A 21,012-nucleotide genomic window follows, 5' to 3' on the forward strand; every position below is an offset into this window, starting at 1 on the left:
AGGCAGGCACTGCAGGCGGTGTGCACGACTACACGTCGCTTTCAGTACGCGAGCGGCCCAAGGCTTGCCTCTGCCCTGCCCCAACAACAAACAACGTGCGCGAACGGCCCAAGACTTGGTGGACGGCCCAGCCTAACAAGTATAACTGCCCGTCCGTCGTTCGCTCCCCAGGACGTGGAGGCCCCACCAACCCGTGGAAGACTGGGTCCATCCACCACGCGCGCGGGGCGACGCCCGCCGTGGCTGTCAGTCTGGCACTGGCAGAACCGTAGAGATGCAGAGAGGAGAGAGAAGCACCGAGCGCCTCCGCGGTTTCCCGGTCCCGGCGGGAGCCGGAGCACCGTGCGTCCGTTCGTGGGGCTGGGCGCGGCCGTACACTGGTGCGTGGCCGCTAGAGCCTAGAGGCTGGGCCGTTGTTATGCGCGGCCGGCTGCCCGGCATTCTCGCTTCGCCGCGCCGATGGTCCCCTGCTGCATCGCGTTTAACAGGACTGCTGCCATGTTTCTCTTCTTTGAATATCTACCTACTTACTGTCTTCTCTTCTCTGAATCTCTCTCTATCGTCCACTTCTGTGGGTCGGAAAGCACTGCGCCCTGAGCTGATCCGTCAGTGCAGATCTGCAGCACCCGTGCGTATGGCCATATAGGCCAGGATGGGGATGGATTTGCTGTACGACGAAGCATCCGTTTAATGAGTATATCTTGGAGTTTTGTAGTCTCAACTCCTGAATTCCATCAATAAACTCCAGGGTCAAGGCGGAGCAGCGTTCAGCTTCGTCCACCTTTAACCGTGCTACCATTCCACGAGCAGAACAAAGCTTGCGCAGCACTCAGCAGGCTCAGTTTTGATCATGCAACTCCATCTTCGTGGCACACGGCAAATGCTCAATTTGGCTGGCCTCAATAAGGGCGATCAAAGATGAAGCAGCTACCAGGTATTCATCACTATCCATCTTACAGAAACATACACCGCTCTCTTTCTCTGACATGAATCTTACTATCTCTTATCAACTACTAGCAATCATGCTACGCTGGGTAGCTGGGAGGAAACACTCAAAAGATTGGATACATCACACACCCACAATCCACATGATACGCAGCGATAAGTAAAGTCTGCTTATATTAGCCGAGTCGAGTATAATCTGTATTTTCTGGAGTTAAATAACGCTGTAGTCTGCGCCAAAAGTAAGGACACCATAATTTACGCTAAGTTTAACTACTGCAGAAGCTGAAGATAATTCCTTTTAGTCAATTAACAGTTGGGTACTGGCTAATCCCGGTCTCTGCAACTAACTACTGGAGAGCAGAGGTTGCTGAACGGGACCACACATGACGATGAATCTGCCTGCACATATGAATTAACAAGGTCAGCCCGTTTGGACAGGAATTATACAAAATCAATCCACGTTTGCGAGAAAGCACTGTAACTCATTTTGTTTTTGCGAGGAGGGAAAGGGCTGTTACCGCAAAATCAATTATGCAAATGGTGTTTCAATCTATTGGAGAACACAAAAGAACACTGAATGGTATCAAGAACGCTACATGCAAATCATTCAGAGCAGAAAATTGGACTATGTAAACTGTAATCCCTTACTCGAAACCTCAGTAGCTGAAAACTCTGGAAATGGTTAGAGGAACTAGACTATTACACACTCTCAACTTACACCAAAGAAACAAGGCCACTAGTCTCCAATATCCTGATTGATTATAAGTCCAGCAAGATATTCAACATGAGACACTGGGTTCGCTTGCCCAACATCCAGTCAGCAAAACACTAGTATGGAAACCTGGATTCTAAGAGCCCAAGTGACCACAGAGTGGAGGACGAACCCTGTGTCAGCATGAATCAGGCACCTTAGAGTGTTCAAGTAAAAGTTTGTTCATCTTAACTCTAGCGGTGAATCAAATGGACCTTCTCCCAGTTCATTTCACCAAAAGAACAATACCCTCTCAATTATTATATTTCATCTATTACCACTGATCCTTCCTTCATTCAGAACTACATTTTAGTGTACTGTGCAAGCGGTGAACTGAAACCAATTGAAACTGCAATGTGAGAATTTGTGACATGACAATTGACAACCTTTCCACTCGATTCACAATATCATCCACACTTCCCCCACCAGTTCATCCTTTCCCCTCCAAACATTCTCTCAGCAAAAAAGCCAAGCTCACCTCACAAAAGATGAAGCAGAAAAGAAACCCTTAAAGCTAGCTCAAAGAGAAAAAAAGAAGTCACAGCCTCACAGGCATACCATTAACATTAAGTTTCAAGACTCCCATGCAAGAAAGTAATGAGTTCTACATCAAGCACTCATGTACAGCAGAACCTCAACCAACCGAATTCAGTGTCTTGTTTAGTTTGAGTAGCATGTAAAAAACATATGCCAGTACACGGTCGGTATACATATGGAGGATATGCATGAGCGCAGTTAAACATATACAATGCCCAAACATGTATGCTAGTAACTGTCAAAGATCAAACACTAGCAGATGAACGTTGATCTGTGCCATGCTGACAGCAGGGTATATTGTGCTAAGGGACATTCATTTCATTACCAGGTTTCTGATAAGTAACTATACAGTACCATGCAACACTTAATTAGCACAAGTGCTGAAAGCCTGAAAGGCAGCAAAAGGCAGTTCCCAACAGAATGGCAGCAGTATGTTCTTGCTTTGTGATCCCAACTGATGAATATCATGATAGGATCAATTACTTTGCATGTTTCAAGTAACATGTTCTCATGAAAAAGGAAACTCTTCAATGTGAATATGTGTAGTATGACACGACACGGCATAAAAACAAGACTTAGGAGAAAAGCGGCATGCTGATAACATAAGTCAACAGCAAAGCGTTTGATTTATGTAACCAATACAAAATAGCACGTGATGAAGTCATAAAATAGTCAACCAACATGACTACAATGAATATAGATATGTTTTTGCACTATCTCCAACATAACTGACTACTGACAAGTGGTAACAATTCACCACACAGTAACCAATAAATAGCTACCTGCTCACACAAGATGCAATCTAGAAGGGGAATTATATCAAATTAACAGTGATGACGTAGTACCATCAAACAAAGCAGTCACAGCAGTGGGGGCAAGAAGAGATCAATCTCTTCTCCTAGAAAACAAGACATCAATCCTACTCCATTGACTAACAGTGGAAAAGGAATCATATTTGGATGAATAAAATAATGCATCAACCTTTCAAATTCAAAATTTACACTCTTTTAGACACTATAGTGCAACATGGTGCTTAAGGAGTTAAGGGCACCATCCTCAGTTACAACAAGAGCTGTGTATGTACATTTACACTAGAATATGACTGATGGGAAGAGCTTCTGGTTGCATGATAGAACTAGGGATATATAAGTCCAAGATGTGTGAAGTTGCAACTCAGAACCAGATTAGTATGGATGGGTTGCTCCAAAAATGAAAGGAGAAAAAACAACCTCATGCTAGTTATAGTTATATAGGAGAAAACAGAACATTTATAAAAGAATCTCTTTTCTAGAATGGTAATTACCATTTAGTCAGAATATGCTTCCTGGTGCACAGTAAATTAGCGCCGCCTCCTTGGACGATCATCATCACCATCATCCCTTGATTGGCTCCTCGACCTCTCCCGTCCTCTCCTATCGAAATCAGCATGATCAGTGTACTCCTGGTGCCTCCTCTTGTCACCCCCATGCCGATCCCTCTCATTCCAGTGCCTCTCCTGCTCCCTTTCCTTCTCCAGGACACGCTCCCGGTGTCGACCCTTCTCCTCACGGTCCTGCTCTTTGTACAAATCACCCCCATCACTGTCAGATTGCCTCCTATCAGGATAGCTCACATTGCCAATGCTCCTGTGCTCACTCCTACTACTTGGTCTTTCTCGCTTCATGCCACGCCCCTTCCGATAATTCCCATTCCCGTACTGCTGGTGTGCCTGGCCCTGGTGGTGCTGCACTGGTGGCGCAAGCTGCTGCCATGGCATCTGACAACCTCTGAAATTCCACCCCTTCTGAGCACCCCATAAGCCCCCAGCCATCCCCTGATCATGCCACATTCCCGGGCCACGCATAGCCATCCCGCCGGCAACCAAGAACGACGGGTTCACGTAGGGCGCCACCGGCGATGGCACCATGGCAGTACCCATCCCCGCATTGTACTGCCCCGTCGACTGAAATCCACCGTACCCACCAACACCTCCCATAATGCCACCGAACGGCGGCCCGGGAGACGGCCGGGGAATCACGGACATTGGAGGCGGCGGCAGAGTCGGCCGATCACCCAACAAAGGACCCACATTGCCTCGTACCGTCGTCGCGCTGCCCGCGCCACGGCCGCCGGTGCCGGGGCCTCGGGTGGGGTTCGGTGCCCGGTCCACCTCGCCGCAGGAGTCAGAGTCGTCGCCCAGGCGGTGGAGCGCGGGCGGGCGGGAGAGCGAGGCGGCGCAGTGGCGCCCATGGAAGGCGCGGCCGTGGAGCGCAGCGGCGGCCGACGCGGCCGCGGCGGCGCTGCGGAATTCGGCGCGGCAGATGCCGCGCGACTGCCGGTGTACTTGTCGGAGTAGAAGTGGAGGCCGCAGAGCGCGGCGGCGGCGCCGTGCGGGAGCGCGGCCTCCACCTCCGCGTCCGTTGTCCACCACTGGAGGTCGCTGACGTACAGCGCCGTGTACCTGGGCGGCGAGGAGTAGGAGGAGGCGCCGCCACCGCGGGGCGGCGCGCGCTGCGGCTGCGGGTGCGGAGGCACGTGGTGTCTCGGAGGCGCGGGGGGAGGAGGAGGCCGCGGCGGCTGGTGTCGCGGGGTGGCGGGTTCCGGCTGTGGCTCGGGCTCCGGAGACGGGGCGCGGCGCGGCGGCGGGGACGGGGACGGGAACGGGATTGAGCAGCCGGGGGAGGGGGTTTTCGGGGGCGAGGTGGGGGCTGGCGAGGGGGAGAGCGGCAGGAGCGGGAGGAAGCCGACGTTGACGTCGCCGTAGAGGTCGTCGCAGTCCTCCTCGTCGTCGGAGGGGGTTGGGAGGCGGGCGGCGTAGGCGTCGCCCCGGACCGCGGCGATCGTCTCCTCGGCGCGCGGGGAGGCGGAGGCCGCGGCGAGATGGCCGCCGGCGTCGTCCCCGTCCATGGGGAGGCGGGCGCGGCGAGGACGAGGGTTTTAGCGTGTGGTTTCGTTGGTTGGGTGGTAAAGTTGAGCGCAAGCACACGGCAGAGCGAAACGCGGCGCAGAGGCTGCTGGAGTAGTACTGTAGTAGGAAGGCAGGCCGAAGGCAGAAGGCCGGAATGAGGGCCAGGGCGACGCTCCTCCTCTTTGTGACAGCTGTAAACATGTTCACGGCTTCACGCAATCACTCATCACGCTAGGGGGCTAGGCACATCCCAAGTTCCCAAGTCCCCAACCAAGAGAAGCCTGGCGTTGGCTGCAAAACTCGTGCAATTTGGAATTTGGACATTTTGATGTGCTAAAAATCAGAAAATTGTTGGAAAATTAGACAACTGCATGATTAATTTCCGAACTAAATTTATCATGACATGAATAAAACCTAGCATACAATTCTCTAACATACTAGGTAACATCAAGCACAACTTCATTATCTCAGAAAACATGCTGAAATAACAGATCGGATCACGGCGTATGTACTTAGCGGGTGCAGCCGGACAAGTGGTGCTAACGGAATGACGACAATGTTGCGGACGGAACGCAGCAGACGATGCTGAAGATGATGGGCCGTCGCAACGCCGGACTGGGACGGAAGACGAGCCGTGGTGAAGACCTTGAGTCGTCGCGCGGAGCGCTTCCTAAAAACCTTGTTCACCCTCTCCCAGTGCAGGATCATAAGAGCGAGAGGTTCCAGAGACCTGCTCTCCCATTCGCCGGTGCACGCCGGCACTCGGGATGGAGTAGACTACGGTGGCGGCGCAGCAGCGAGAAGAGGCAAAAATCCTAGCTCGATTAGATGTATTTTGGTAGAGGCCGATAGGTCGTATATACGCCCACTATCTCACGTCGCGATCGTGATCTAAACCGATTAGTAAAGGCCAATTAATCAAAAAATAAAATGGCAAAAGGAAACCGCGCCGGCGAGGCGTGGCGTGGCGAGCGAGCGTGCGCGTGTGGATCTTTCCTTCACTCCCCACACACATAGCTTGGAGGAGTGGAGACAACCTCCATATTTAATTTAAGTTGGCCATCCTCCTCCTCTACTAGCAACGTGGGAGTAAAGGTTTGTACCGCTCCAACCACTTGCTCATACCCACATGGGTCTTTAAGATTTATTTGGAATTTTTGAAAATGGAATGGGCCGTGCCCATTATTTCATCAAAAATTCCACCCAGATCACTATCCTTTTTCCTCAGCTTGTATATACGTCTCTAGAGAAAAAGTAAGGATGAGATGTTTAAAATTCCAAGGGGTGGGGTTGAATATCACCTTCCAGTATAAAACTATTATTATTGGAGGTTTTAGCAAGGATATCAGGATTCCGATCCGTATGACTGTAATCTTAGGGTACTACGATCCTATCAAGTTAGAACGATACCGATCCCACTTTGTATCTTGAATTTTATCGTACCCGATTCTACAAAAGGTTTCACTCGATGCTATTTGAAATCTTATAGTATCCTATGATGCTACATAATAATTGGTAAAAAATGAATTTTAAATGATTTAGTTATGACAAAATATTATTTAATTTAAGTTGTATTGAAAATAATATTAATAAATTCACTTGGTATACACTATATAACAAATCTTATAAAAAAATATATTTTGTAGAATTCGATAGGATCTATTGCCATCCGATGCTGCCAGCTTATAAGAATAAGGAACTTCCACACTCTTTTTTTTCTCTGATGCATCAAGTTTTTGTCCGATATCTCGCAGTCGACTCCAACCTCTACCACCGCGCCCCATGATGCCACCACGGACCGCGCCCTACGGTGCGGCGGTGCCCCGACCTCCACCGGTGCCCACTTGCTGTCTAGCTTGGCCACTGCAAGCTTTGGCGAGGCCACCACAAGGTCATCACTCATCACGATCCCTGCCCTGTCCACCCGCTTTGTTCCAACCGGCAATGAGTTGAAGGTGTTCAACGGAATTAGTGCAAAGGTGATCTCAAATGTTTCTTTTTCTTTGGATTGGTATGATCAAAATGGTGAGGCGTGGTGCAGTTCAACGGAATTGTTTATAGATTTTCGGTGCAGTGAGCTCGCTTGTGCAGATGTTTTTTGATGACTCGTTAAACGATGATGCAACCTGTTCACTTCAGCGTGGTGCAGTTCAACGGAATTGTTTATAGATTTTCGGTGCAGTGAGCTCGCTTGTGCAGATGTTTTTTGATGACTCGTTAAACGATGATGCAACCTGTTCACTTCAGCTTATCAGCCGGCTTATCATCCACCGAACATTATTTTTCTTTCACAACAAATCAGCCGTTTCAGCTTTTCAACCGGCTTATAAGTCCAGCCGAACAGGGCCCATGGTGACTTTGAAACAGCGACGGGTTTGATTGTAGCATATTAGCGGCATGAACGTGTGCTAAAGGCATGTGGTGGTTTGTCGAAACAAGCAGCACGGCCATAATAGGCTTTTGGAAGATTGCTTTGCAGAGGTCCCCCCATGATTTGCGGGGCTCCTTTTAGGCGACGGATTGCAAATGTCATGAAAGCTCATCATCCACGCTTCGGACGACGCAAGAAGGCTAAAAAAATGAGGGTTCCATAATAATTTCAGAGTAACATCCGGGCCCCCCCGACCCCTCTCCACCCCCTCCGCCGCCCTGCCGCCGCAACCATCCGGCGAAGCCTCAACCATCCCCACGCTCAAGATCCTCCACCGCCAGGCATCCAGCCAGCCAACCCCCGCTCAGATCCAGCAGCACCAGCCGTCGCCGTGCCTTTCCACCTGAGAAAGCTCCTTCCGCGACTCCCTGCCGCCGCCACCCCGCCATGGTCATCCTATTGCTGATGAGGTGGACTGGGTACCAGCCACGCCAGATCCGGAGCCCACCATGACGGATCCGCCCCTTCCTACGCAGACATCGTCAGGCGCGGTGGGTCTGCCGTCGGATTCGCTGCAGTGGCATTTACACCGCCCACCACCCACCGGTGCGTCAGTCTCCACCGGCTCACTCCTCTGCACGACAGCAACAACGTCTGCAGGAATTTACTCCTCTGTGATGCCCTGTGCAGCAGGGGCACATTTACTCCGGCCATGAAGCAAGGATGGAGCAAGGCAGGGGGTACCGGCGTGGCATGCATGTTGACCAAGGCTACAGCTGGACTCCAGCTAGGGTGAGGCCTCCAGCTTGCGATGAAGTGACGACCAACATGACCGCCGTTCAAGCCACCGCGGGGATGCACGCCAACCTTCAAGGCGACCAACAACCAGGGCCCTCAACGCCTTCAACAGAGCCATGACCGGCTGTTGCTTCAAGTGTTTGGCAAAAGGCCATCTTGCTGCTGCCTGCCGCGACCCCGTCAGATGCTTCCGTTGCCGCCGTTCCAGCCACCGGGAGCGTGAGTGTCGCCAGGAGAAGCCTCGCCAATGCACCAGCCGTGCGCTGCCACCACCACCATCGCCACCGCCGCCTCCTCCACCGCGGAATCCACCACTGCCGCCTCCACCGCCGCCTTCGCCCCCTCCTTCCCTGCATCCGGGGGGTGGTGCCCATGGCGATTGGGGACCCACACGCACACCCCGATGAGGAGACATTTTTCATCCCCAACTCGTTCGATCTCGAGCGAGACATTCGCGACTGGGAAGCCTGCACAATGGTGCTGTGGGCAACGCATCTGCTGCAGCGTAGGGGCGCAAGACACTGAAGACCTACTACTCGATGAGTTGAACCTGCATCGCGGTGCCATCAACGTCACCATCCATCAGCCGGAACCATACTTGATATGGTTTGAGAAGCGGGATAACTGCGACGAGGCGCGATGCCGTGGAAGATTCTAACGCCATGGCATCGACATCTGCCTGCGGTGCTGGCGGAGCCTTATGCACGCGCTGGACTGCGCATCTTCTACCATGTGCGGATCTACCTTGACGGCATCCCCGGCCATACCTGGACGCTGGACATGGTGGAGCGCGTCATTGGCCGATAGTGTGCTCTGCAGTGTATCAACACTAATTTGGTGCAGTCGCTGGACACGAGGCACATCGACCTGTGGGCCTGGATGGCCAACTCGAGCGACATACCCAAGCGGGTATGGCTCGTGTTCACCCACAGGCCCTCCGACAGGTCCACCATCACCGTCATGCAAGAGCAGCCGGATCGGTGGCAACAGGGCATCTACTACGAGGTCTTCATACACGTGGGCCTCATCGAAGACTACACGGCGGCGGCGCATGATCTCCATGGGGTGATCTCCAACCCGGCAGCCTTCAAACCGGTCAAGCGGCCTTACATCTGGCGCTATGGTCTTGTGGATGGCGCACTGGTGGATGCACGGGCCAAGTTCCCAGCGTGCCTTCCCCTGCTACCGCGTGAACCAGCCAATCATGAGCGCGACCTTGACGCTGGGCAACGTGATAGGCGAAGCAAGGAGATTCGACACCGTGATGCATCGGAGAGCAGCAAGCGACGCGATGAGGAACGACGGCACGACGTGGTGGAACGCGGCCATGGCGCAAGCCACAAGGAGGAGCCGCACTGCACGGAAGGGCGCACGTGTAGGGAAGATGCCTTCATCTGGCTAGGGTGATGGGACTCCGATGACTCCTACGACTACTACAATCACCCTGGGCGGGGTGCGGATGCCGGTCACAAGTATTAGGCGTGCCGCGACGCGAACGGTGCTCGTCGGGAGCGCACGAGATCACCATGCCGCCGCGACAACGAGTTCAAGGGTGGTAGCCGACGGTCCACTAAGGAACGCTAGGTGACGCCTTGGAGCTACTGCGCAAGCCATCTTCAGAAAGTAGGCTCTAGCGCTTAAGAATGCTGACGGTCCACTAAGGAACGCCAGGTGACGCCTTGGCGGGGGAGCTGCAAGCCATCTTCAGAAAGTAGGCTCTAGCGCTTAAGAATGCCGCTCAAGCTGGTCCTGGTGACAAGGCCTACTCCTGGCTCCACGACGCGATAGACTACGTCAATAAGGCCTGCTGTTTCTCCAGCAGGATCGGCATCGTGGACACGCTGACGCCAACACTGCCTTCCCTTGCCACCAGGAACGGAGCCTGGTCCGAGATGGAAAAGAGTGAGTGCCTAATCCCAACTTCACGCGTATTCACCAGGATCAAAATGGCAACAACGTTGACCATTGCAGAGGTTGTCGGGCATGCACCCCAGGCCCACGAGTAGACCCTGTACGGCCCACTAAGGGATGTACTCGGATATGATCAAGACAAGGGGATATGCGTATCCCACTCGGACTAGTCAAGTATGTAAATGGAAACTACTCGAGACAAACCGAGTAGAACTCTATACCTGTACTCGACTAGGACTAGGACTTGTAACCCTACCCTCCCGTGCATATAAGACCACCTAGGGTACCCCCTAGGTGGGTTGCCAGTCTAAAACACCGACAGCTGGCGCGCCAGGTAGGGGAGGTCGTCGAGTTTCTCAGCGCGAACTCAATGGCAACAGTCATCATCAAGCCTGTTTTCGTCATCGAAGCAGGCGCAACGTTCGTTTTTGGATCCTGGCTCTGTGTCGCCGACGGTGCCGGACCAAATGAAGACGGTTGTCAGTGCGATGGCTGTAGATGCAGCGGTGACGGCTGCTGCCGATGCGATGACTGCCGGTGTGGTGGCGACAATGGTTGCCGGCACATTGACGACCCTTCACCAGCAAGAGAAGCTCACCAGCGTGACGACTATGGCTGCCGACGTGGTGGCAATTACGGCTGGTGGCACGGCGGCGCAAGAGGGAGAGAACCACCAGCAGGTGAAGTGTGCTTTAGGCCACAGTGCAGGCCCATCCGAGGCCACCGGGCTGGATGCGGTAGTGGAGCTGGGTCAGGCCATGAAAGTTCTAGGCTTTTCGATGGCCCAGAACCAAGCCGCGCAGGCCTCGTCCATGGAGGGAGACGCGCGGCCTGCTGACCGAGAGGTTGGCTGGCCTACTGACGAGCCAACTGTAGGGATGGTCATCGTCGATGATTTGTTCACCACCACAACGCCGGCAGCCCTCATCGCGAAGCTGCAGCGCACTCAGCGGCAGTGCCACACATTCGACATGATGATGGTACGCAGAAGCGCTTGCCTCACCAAGAAGCCATGCCAGCTGGCTGTACAACGCGCCCAGCGGAACCTCTGCCGCAAGCTGGGGCTCTCCACCGACGAGCTTCGCCCAATTGAAGAGATTCTGCAAGAATTCATCAGGGTCACTGCCGGAGCAGATAGTGGTGGCGATGACGGCAATCTTCGACCTTAACGATGATGACGTCGACAACATCAACGAGGCGCTGCTACAGCATGCAGGAGATGCGATTGGAGACCTGCAGGGTGACGTCAATGCAGGACATGCATGATTGTCCCGCCTCGTGAGCTACGAAGCTTCATATGTACCTACAAACCGATGAACCATGTTTATTTCCTACGCTGGTGCCTTGCTAGCTGCGACCTTCGGGCACCAAAGAACTCCATTTACTTTCTGCATTGATGCCCTGCTGGCTGCAACCTTCGGGCATGAATCCTACCGCACCCTGCTAGCCTCCACCTTCGGGTGCCCGTCAAGACTTCGGTAACTTACACTGCCACGCTAGCTTCAACCTAGGGATATCCACGTGATGGCAACGTCTGAGTCATGCCACGGTACTACACACCGAGAGCTGCCACCGTTCGTTATGAATCACAACAACTTTGACATCCTGGAACGTCTGAGGCCTGAACATGGCAGCGAGATGTCTTGCTGTGCACGAAACCATTGCGGAAAACACCTACCACATCGCATGTTTACAAGAGACCAAGCTTCAAAACATTGACAACACCCTTGCATGTTTCTTAGGAGCATATAGGCTTAACATCTTCACCTACAAGCCCGCCAACGGCACCAGGGGAGGCATACTAATCCTCTGGAATGACGCGATCGTTTACTTACAGGACATCACGCTCGGCTGCTTCTCCGTATCAGCGACCGTACACATGCAGCAAAATGCGGCTGCCTCATTTGCTCTAACTACGGTCTACGGCCCTTCAAGAAGACATGAAAAAGATGCTTTCTTACAACATCTCAAACACATCAAACCGGAGGCGGGTACAAAGTGGCTAATCTTAGGCGACTTCAATATTATTTACAAGGCAAGAGACAAAAATAACTGTAACAACCTGCGCCTGATGAGAAGATTCTGAGCTGCATTGAATTATTGTCAGCTAAAGGAAATACACCTACAGAATCGCAAATACACGTGGAGCAACAAGAGGCGGCACCCAACCCTTGTTCGCCTTGACAGGGTCTTCTACAATGAAAGCTGGGACCTAGCTTTCGAGAACCATTCTCTTCATGCTTTATCGTCATCGCACTCCGACCATTGCCCACTCTTGTTAGCACATCAGAAGGGCTTGCGCAAGCCTACACCTTTCAAGTTCGAAAACTTCTGGACGAAACTTCCAAACTTCTAGGAGGTTGTAGCTAGCGCCTGGTCTCAACCAACCACGCATACGGAACCTTTCCACAAGATTGGGCACAAGCTTCACGTGACAGAAAAAGCTTAGAGGACGTGGAAGAAATCATTAATCTCTAATGCCAAACTCAAGCTACACATGGCCCAAGAAGTCATCCTGCGATTGGACATTGCTCAAGAAAATAGAGAGCTTACTGAGCCGAAGCACAGCTTGCGGAGTAAGCTCAAAAAGCGCATTCTTGGCTGGGCGGTAATAGAAAAGGTGAGGAAATGACAAAGCTCAAGAGTCACATACTTACGAGAAGGTGACACTAACACCAAATTCTTCCACCTCAAGACGAACTCAAGGAGGAAGAATTTCATTCAACGACTGCGAAAAGGCATAGGCTGGGCTATATCACACCAAGACAAATAGCAATTCATTCATGATCACTTCTCAACCGTCATGGCGGATCCACCTGCAAGGACCCGTGATTTTTACTGGGACGCCCTCAGCCTCCCCACGGTGAACCTCACCTCCCTCGATGCCCCATTCTCGGAGTAGGAAAATCCTAAATGCATATCAAACAACTTCCATACGACAAGGCGCTAGGTCCAGACGGCAACACTAGCTGCTTTTTCAAAGCATGCTGGAGCATCATCAAATAGGATCTAGTCATAGCAATTAACTACTTCCATACAGGGCACTGCGCGAATCTGAACCTTGTCAACAAGGCAAACATTGTCCGACTTCCCAAAAAAGACGGGGTTGCGCGAACCTGAATCTTGTCAACAAGGCAAATATTGTCTGACTTCCCAAAAAAGATGGGGCAAACTCGATCACGGACTTCAGGCCAATCAGTCTCATCCACGTCTTTGCGAAAATCATTAGCAAAATACTCGCATTACGTCTAGTGCCAAAAATGCATGAGCTCATCTCCCCATGTCAAAGCACCTTCATAAAAGGGAGAAGCATTCACGACAACTTCCTTTATGTCAGAAACATTGCGCGACGATTCCACCGAAACGGGACACCATCACTTCTAATGAAGCTTGACATTTCCAAAACTTTCAACTCAATGCGTTGGGATTACCTGCTCTCATTGATGCAACATAGAGGTTTCCCACAGTGCTGGAGAAACTGGATTGCTGCAACTCTAACCACCTCCACATCCAGAATACTAATCATTAGAATTCCAACCGACCCAATCTAGCACGGACGTGGACTACGACAGGGGGATCCTTTATCCCCTCTACTCTTCATTCTTGCCGTTGACCCCCTGCACCGGCTACTCTCCCAAGCCATGAACCTAAAGTTGTTGCAAAAGTTAGAGGGAGGAGTGACATGCTTCAGGATATCCATGTATGCAGACGACGCAGTGATCTTCACCAAACCAGACCGCAGAGACATCAACAATATGGCGTTCATCCTTAAAAAAATTTGGGGAAGTTACTGGGTTAAAGACTAACCTGCAGCAAACAAGTATGATGCCAATCATCTGCGGCGGCATAGACCTAGAGGACACACTGTCCGGCTTTCCGGTGATACATACTAACTTTCCTATCAAATACCCGGGGCTACCGCTCGCGGTGAGGAGATTACGCAAAATGGAGTTTTAGCCTCTAGTGGAAAAGGCAACCTCCAAGGTACCAGGTTGGTATGGGAGACACCTAATGCGGGCTGGCCAGGTCTGCCTGACAAAATCCGTGCTATCTTCACAGCCAGTCTACCTCAGGCAAAATCCGTGCTATCTTCACAGCCAGTCTACCTGCTAACAGTACTCAAAGCAACAAAAAAAAATACTTGAGGAGCTTGACAAAACAAGGGAAAAAATTCCTTTGGGTCGGCGACTCGACGCTCACGGGAGGCAAATGTAGAGTCAACTGGACTAGATGCAGCCTGCCCAAAGAACATGACGGTTTGGGAATTCTGAACTTGGAAAGGTTCGCTAGAGCCCTGAGACTACGGTGGCTATGGCATGAATGGGCCTTGCCGGAAAAAGCATGGATAGGTACCAAAACGCCGTGTGACAACACTGACCGTCTCCTCATCGCAGCTTGCACAACAATAACATTCGGCAACGGTAAAGAGACGAGCTTCTAGCACTCAGGATGGCTACAGGGTTGCAGGCCCAAGCACATATCACCAAATCTCTTCAAGATCTGTCGACCGAAAAACAGAACAGTAGCAGCGGCGCTACACCGAAACACTTGTATGAGACATAAGGATTGGATGTGCCAAAGCGCCAAAACTAAATATGATTTGGAAATCATGGGCGCCGCCTAAATGCAAATTCTTTGCATGACTGGTAACTCAAAATCGAGTGTGGACATCGGACAGGCTGCAACATCGAGGATGGGCACACAACCCTTCGTGCCCTTTATGCCGGAATGCTCCTGAGACGGCTCTCCACCTTATGGCAAAATGCCGATATACAAGGAGATTATGGAGCCTCATAGCATCCTGGACGGCGCAACCTACTCTACATCCTCAATTTTGGAGGCTCAGTGAAGACATGCTGCAGTGGTGGGCCAATATCACTTCGAGCGACCATGTTCCCCGTAAAGCGATTAGAACAATACTGGTAATTTGGGAGGTCTGGAATGAGCGAAATGCGAGAGTTTTTAGACAGCGAGAAATGTCAGCACCAGGACTGATGGACAAAATCAAAAGCGAGGCGGCAGCTTGGGGCCTAGCAGGAGCCAAAGATTTAGCGTATCATGTACAACGAGAATAACTCTTTTATTTCTTTCTGGTGCCCGTTGGTTCAAAAAAAATCACACACAATTCAAAAAGAATGGAAATGTTGCTAGGGAATTTGGCCATAGTGCTTTGAAGATGATTATGAAGACAATCCACATGCTCTCATAAAAAGTTTGAATTATTATAGTGTGATGAAAATGGAGTTAAAATAAAATGTACAATATGCAAAGGGAAGAGAAATGAAAGGAAATAAAATATATGGAGAGAGGTATTGAAAATATAGCAACTTATTGGGGATCATTATTGATAGTCAGCTGAAGATGCTCTAAGAACATAGAACATTCCCACCTGAGTCTGAGTGCTCAATTGCTCTAATACATGCTTGCGCATGTATTTATGTACTGTGTTTTTTTTTTAAAAAACAAAATGGAGGTTTGCATAGTCTAGTGTTATACTTTGGGTTTGACCGGAAGTCCCAGATAGACAAGTGGAATGCGGTGTCCGTAGAATTAACATCCCCCACGTCCTGTTCAATGAGAGAGCCAGACAGATAGGGTTGAGTATTTTGTACTCGTTCCAAATTATTGTAGGTCGTTTTAGAATTGTAGGTCGTTTTAAGCTTTTCTAACATACAAAACGATCTACAATTTGGAATGGAGGGAGTGATTTTGTCCGTGCGTGCATCGTACAGAATTTTTTGTCCTACTACTAAGAATAAAAGTTTACACATCCATTACTTAAACTAAGTGGTTACAGGGTTAAAATTCAGGACTTCCGAGCATAAAAGAGGATGGAAGAATGCACTAATCATTCTTGCAAATTGGCTTCCCTGCATAAGTATGGAGTTATTCTGTAGTTCAATGCTTGAGGGATGGCACCGTGCCAAAAGACATTGGTAAAACATTCCCTACTAGACCTAGGACAATAAGCCACAAATAAAAAGGCAAAAGGCTAAAAACCTGTGGGAAAAAGGTCGATAGCAGTCATTAGCTTCTCATTCGTCATCTAAGATATGCTGCTGGCAAGTATGGCAGCATCGTCTTCATTCATAGAACCGGATTTTGTTCCATCTCCCTTATTTACAGAGGTGAGCACTGTCTGGTGCACACCAGATATAAGACTGTGATCAACATTTTCTTGGAGCTGATTCTTTGAAGTTGCACAAAATGCTTCAGCTTGATCAGCAAAAAGATACTTTAATTCAGAAGAGCTGCAGATGTCTCTGTAGGTATCATATTTCACGGCTCGTGTTTGGCCTCCTTCTAATATAGTTGACAAGGGGTGTAGAATTGAGATAGCACTATCCGTCTTCTCTAAAAGAGCCTTCAAATCCAAGAATTCATTTACAGTCTTTTGTTTTTTAAACTGCACAAGGGCAGCGGTGGAATCGATGGAGAAGACGGTCTTGATGGATCCTGAACCAAACACTTTGCAGATGCAATCCTTAATTTCCTTTGGTCTGACCTTAGACATGAATCCCCAGATGAGAACAATGTTATCATACACAGCAGCAGGATACCTTCTCATATAACCTGGATCTGGTCTCTCCTGGCCACTGCTTAAATCAAGAACTGTTCCACTGTTCCAGCTTGGGGACAAAAGATTGATGTGTTTCTGCAGCTTATTGTTTGTGGCTAGGTTATCCTGAGGTGAGAGCTGCTCAAATTTGACATCAAGATAAGCGCACAACTGTGCAAAAACACATCCAGTCATGTATGCATCATACCCTGCTTCATGCTTAGCACCTGAAACGAAGCAAGAAGACCTGCAGGATAGCAGGCAGACAAAAGAAGTATCAATATGTCAATTTGTGTAAAACCAACTACTCGTGGCCATGTTCTCTGTACATGCCAAAGAAGTTTTGGGCATAACCACATAAGCATAGTAAATATTATCAGAAGAATTTAGGTGCATCAAATATCAAGGATCCAGAACAAACCATACGTTGTTTCATCTCCTCCAACTTCAATTCTCACAGGAGATAGACTGGATGGCTTCTCAGCATATGAATGAGATGAAGGGCACAACAATGAGAAAGCTGAAGACAGTGATTTGCTTTTGTGCTTCATCAGTTTCTGAACTGCTTGATTGACATTCATAAGATGCCTGGTATCTGCGATGTGTGGGAAAATTTTGTGGATGCTTAAGGCAAATTCCTTGATAGATGAAGGAAGAGGACCAACAAACTTGCTGTACACTTGGGCAATATCTGTTTAAACACAACAAAATTTTGAGAAGAAGCACGAGAATTAGTGCTAGAGAAATCAGCAATTCAATTGGTATCGATTGGTCCAAATTCCCAAGCACATCTGAGCAGAAATTCCCATGACAGGAAATCATTACTGCAGTGCATGGGGAATCTCACCATGTGTGAACTGAGGGGTTACTTCTCATAAATTATTCGTAAGGACAAATGAGAACATACCTAGGAAACAACTATGGCCAACAATCAACTTCCTTTCCGATGAAAGAAGGTCAATGACATGGCGGATTCCTATTGCTGATTTGACTCTTGCTTCCCTGCTTTTCAGTAGATCTTCGTGCACATCTTTCTGCATTGAAGTAGAAACATATATCACTATCTATTGCTTAAATTAGTGGAACAATGATCGTAAATATAGTGATACCGGTAGATTGAACCTTTTCAGTTTAAAACCAAATGGAAAGGATAGGAGCAAATTCCGAAAGCTGGATGGCATCATTTGAACTTAAAGTCAAATAGATGACCTCCAGCTTGAAATAGGCTCAGTATAGATCATAAAAGTAATAAATCATGTGCCATTCCAAATAAAAATAAGTTACTTCTCTTACCATCAGCAATATTTTATCCTCATCGGTGTCTGAATAAACTACTCTCTTTTCAGATGTGTCATCCTCACCAAATGTACAGACATAAACAAGATCCCTAAAGTTTTTTCTCAAAACCTGCACAGACAAGCATGCTATATGAGCAGAAACCGATATAGAGTGTACCAAGAAACGTTATAATTTTGCCGCACACTGCCTAATATGCAGCCAAAAACACAATAGTACTAAGATACCCTAAATCTAAACCAATGACTGTAAATAAAATGACAACAACCAGAACATGTTTGATAAGAAGTATGTTATAAGGATCAATGCTTCCCTTTGATGTTTTAGGAGTGCAAAGTAGCCATTCTATGAGTTTCCCAACACACATTGAATGTAGAAAAACTAGAACTAGAACAACCTAGGAAGAACTAAGAGGCTTTATATTATATTATGAAGAAAATAAGCACCCAAATACACCTCGATGAGGACTTGAACCTGGGTGGTTTGGTGTACATCCACACCCTTAATTAACTGAGCTTCCTGCGTGCTACATTATACAAGTTATGGGAATCGACTTCTTTGGCCATTGGTCAATTTGAGTGCTTTAGAACACAAAATAAATTGAACAATTCAATGAGGTACAAACAGACAATTTAGTAGGGGCATGTGGTCATCTTCTACTTTTTTCATCAAATGTGCGTGTAAGTATAATACATCAAATAAGCAATAAAAAGGAGGATCACATAAGAACACTATTCAGAACTTTTGAAACAAAGATATACCTCATGAACAAATGCAGTATCTTTTTTAACAACTTAGCTGCCCAGCTATTGCTAAGTTCCAAGTTAAGTAATACCTGTTGAATTAGCTGCAACTGATGTGATGAGAACCCATTAAGTATAACAGCTGGCCGCATTTTGAAGAAAGCTGTCTGGAATTGTCCTGCGGTGCATTTAATGTTTCCTGACAAATGGCTATCGGGCTGGCTGATTATCACATCACGCCATACCTTGAAGTTCATTTTCATCCTTTCTGTGAAAAGAATATCAGCCGTCCTCTTTAAAGGCATATCTCCATCCCCTTCGGAAGTGGCGGAAGATGAAAATGGTCGATCTTGATGAAAAAAATTTAATTTCTGTAGTGCTTCTTCCTCTTGTGCTCTGGATAAATAAGATATTCCTGAGATTAACCAAATATTGTAAATGAACAAGTACCTGAGGGAAAAACATGCATGGAGCATGGTCTTGTCTGTTATGTACTAGACAATGAAGAACTATAAAATAAGCTATGTGTGATAGGCACATCTTGCAATCTTAATTGACAGAGAAAATGCATAAAGTAACAGCTCAACCAAGTATTATAGGTAAGAGAAAGCACCTTCACGGAAGCATGTGTTGAAATCAAACTGGTACTTTGCTAGGAAGTCAATTGAAGTTGTCTGACAAAGAAACTCATGAGATGAACAATCACTAAGCTCTTTGCGAGGGAAGATAAAGAAGTTATGCCTGCCAAGAAGAAAAGGTTAGTCCTGAAAAAACATCAGCTACAGAGCTGATTAGTAAGTGGTCAAGCAATCAACAATTAACAATCAGCAATAAGCCAACAACTACACACGCTGCAAAGGTGCAAACCCTCACAACTAAGACAGATATAGACATACATACAGAAGATTCTATATTGGGCCTGGGTAGTGTTGGACATGTGTCCGGCTCTGCCCTCCACATCTCTGAAGCTAAAATCATTTTCCAAAGTGGGGGTTAATCTGCCACAACTGGCTGTGTGCCAGAGCAGCGTCCGTGTCCACCCATGGTGCTTGGCACTAGCAGGTAGCACACAGGTTCTGCAGTGTCATTGCAACCTATTTTGTCATATTGGAATTTTTTGCAAGGTACATGTTCACGAACCATTCTTGATCAGCATTTTCCTTAGGTGCTCAAATCTCCATTATTGCTATCTCAATATGAGCTAATCATAGCAGAACATTGCACAAAGCACAGTAAGCAGTTATTATTAGGATCAATGGCCAATAGGTAATACTGGCTGTTTTGCTAATAACAGCTCAAAACAAAAGAACCTCAATGCGACTTCTCCACCTTCGAAGTATCACCACGAAACTTTCTACAGCAAACAAGGCCAAAATGTTGTTGCCTGAAGCAGACAAATCTGCTAGTCGCAAACCGCAAAACCAATCAGATATTCAGCTCACTATACGCGGATCCTCAACTATGGGTGGATTACTAGAACTGAAAGGAGATTTGGGAGAGACAGAGCGGCACGGACGGATAGGCGACGAAGGCGGATTTGGCGGGGTCCCATCGGAAGGGACAGACGCCGAGCTGCAGGGCGGCGAACCGCTCCGCGGAGTCGCGGAGCTTGAGGTACCGCACATCGTCGCGGTCGAGCTCGAAGGTGTCCCTCCAGGGAGCACTCGTGACACCGCTCATCTCCAGGTCGAGCCCCACGAACGTGGCCTCCCGCACGCGCCCCCGCAGCTCCTCCAGCGCCTCCGCCAGGTTCCCCCGCGTCACCTGCTTCACCGCCACCCCGCTGCCGCCTCCCGGAGGCGGCGAGGATGAGAGCGCGCGGGAGAGTAGGGCCCTGGGCGGCGGCGCGCGGAGGAGGCGGCGGAGGCAGCCCTGCATGGCCGCCGTCGCTGGAGGACGGGGGTGGAGGAGGCAGGCGGCGGGGGGTTGGATCGTTGGGCTTGAGTCTAGGTGGACTGTAACCCGTAGGCATATGGCCCATATATCGAAAATGTCATGAACGAGCTTTTTGGGCTGTGTGTATCGTAGACAAATTTTCGCCGTAATTTACAGAATATTTCATTTTCAAAAGGTTTACTCCACCAAATCCTTACGTTCTTACTGGATGAAGTTTAAATTTCCATGCTCCAAACAAGACGACAAGGACGAACATAAATGGTAGTATAATACTCGGAAAAAAATGGTAGTATAAGACCATCATTAATTCTGATCAAG

At 49.0% G+C, this 21,012-nt stretch overlaps 1 protein-coding gene and 1 pseudogene across 1 annotated transcript; both read right to left on the reverse strand.

The window, feature by feature from the left end:
- Positions 1–1,129: 1,129 nt before the first annotated feature.
- LOC101762373 lies at positions 1,130–5,119 on the reverse strand (annotated as a pseudogene).
- Positions 5,120–15,888: 10,769 nt separating this feature from the next.
- Positions 15,889–20,743, reverse strand: LOC101762771 (poly(A)-specific ribonuclease PARN). The gene is made up of 7 exons (XM_004975844.3): positions 20,315–20,743; positions 19,412–19,539; positions 18,891–19,213; positions 18,053–18,166; positions 17,667–17,793; positions 17,186–17,450; positions 15,889–17,006 (listed from the first exon to the last, which is right to left on the reverse strand). Exons 1-7 carry the CDS (start codon positions 20,674–20,676, stop codon positions 16,247–16,249), a joined length of 2,079 nt encoding a protein of 692 aa, XP_004975901.1. The 5' UTR covers positions 20,677–20,743; the 3' UTR covers positions 15,889–16,246.
- Positions 20,744–21,012: the final 269 nt, after the last annotated feature.

Source organism: Setaria italica, chromosome VII, assembly GCF_000263155.2.
Source record: "Setaria italica strain Yugu1 chromosome VII, Setaria_italica_v2.0, whole genome shotgun sequence".
Classification (NCBI taxonomy): Eukaryota; Viridiplantae; Streptophyta; class Magnoliopsida; order Poales; family Poaceae; genus Setaria; species Setaria italica.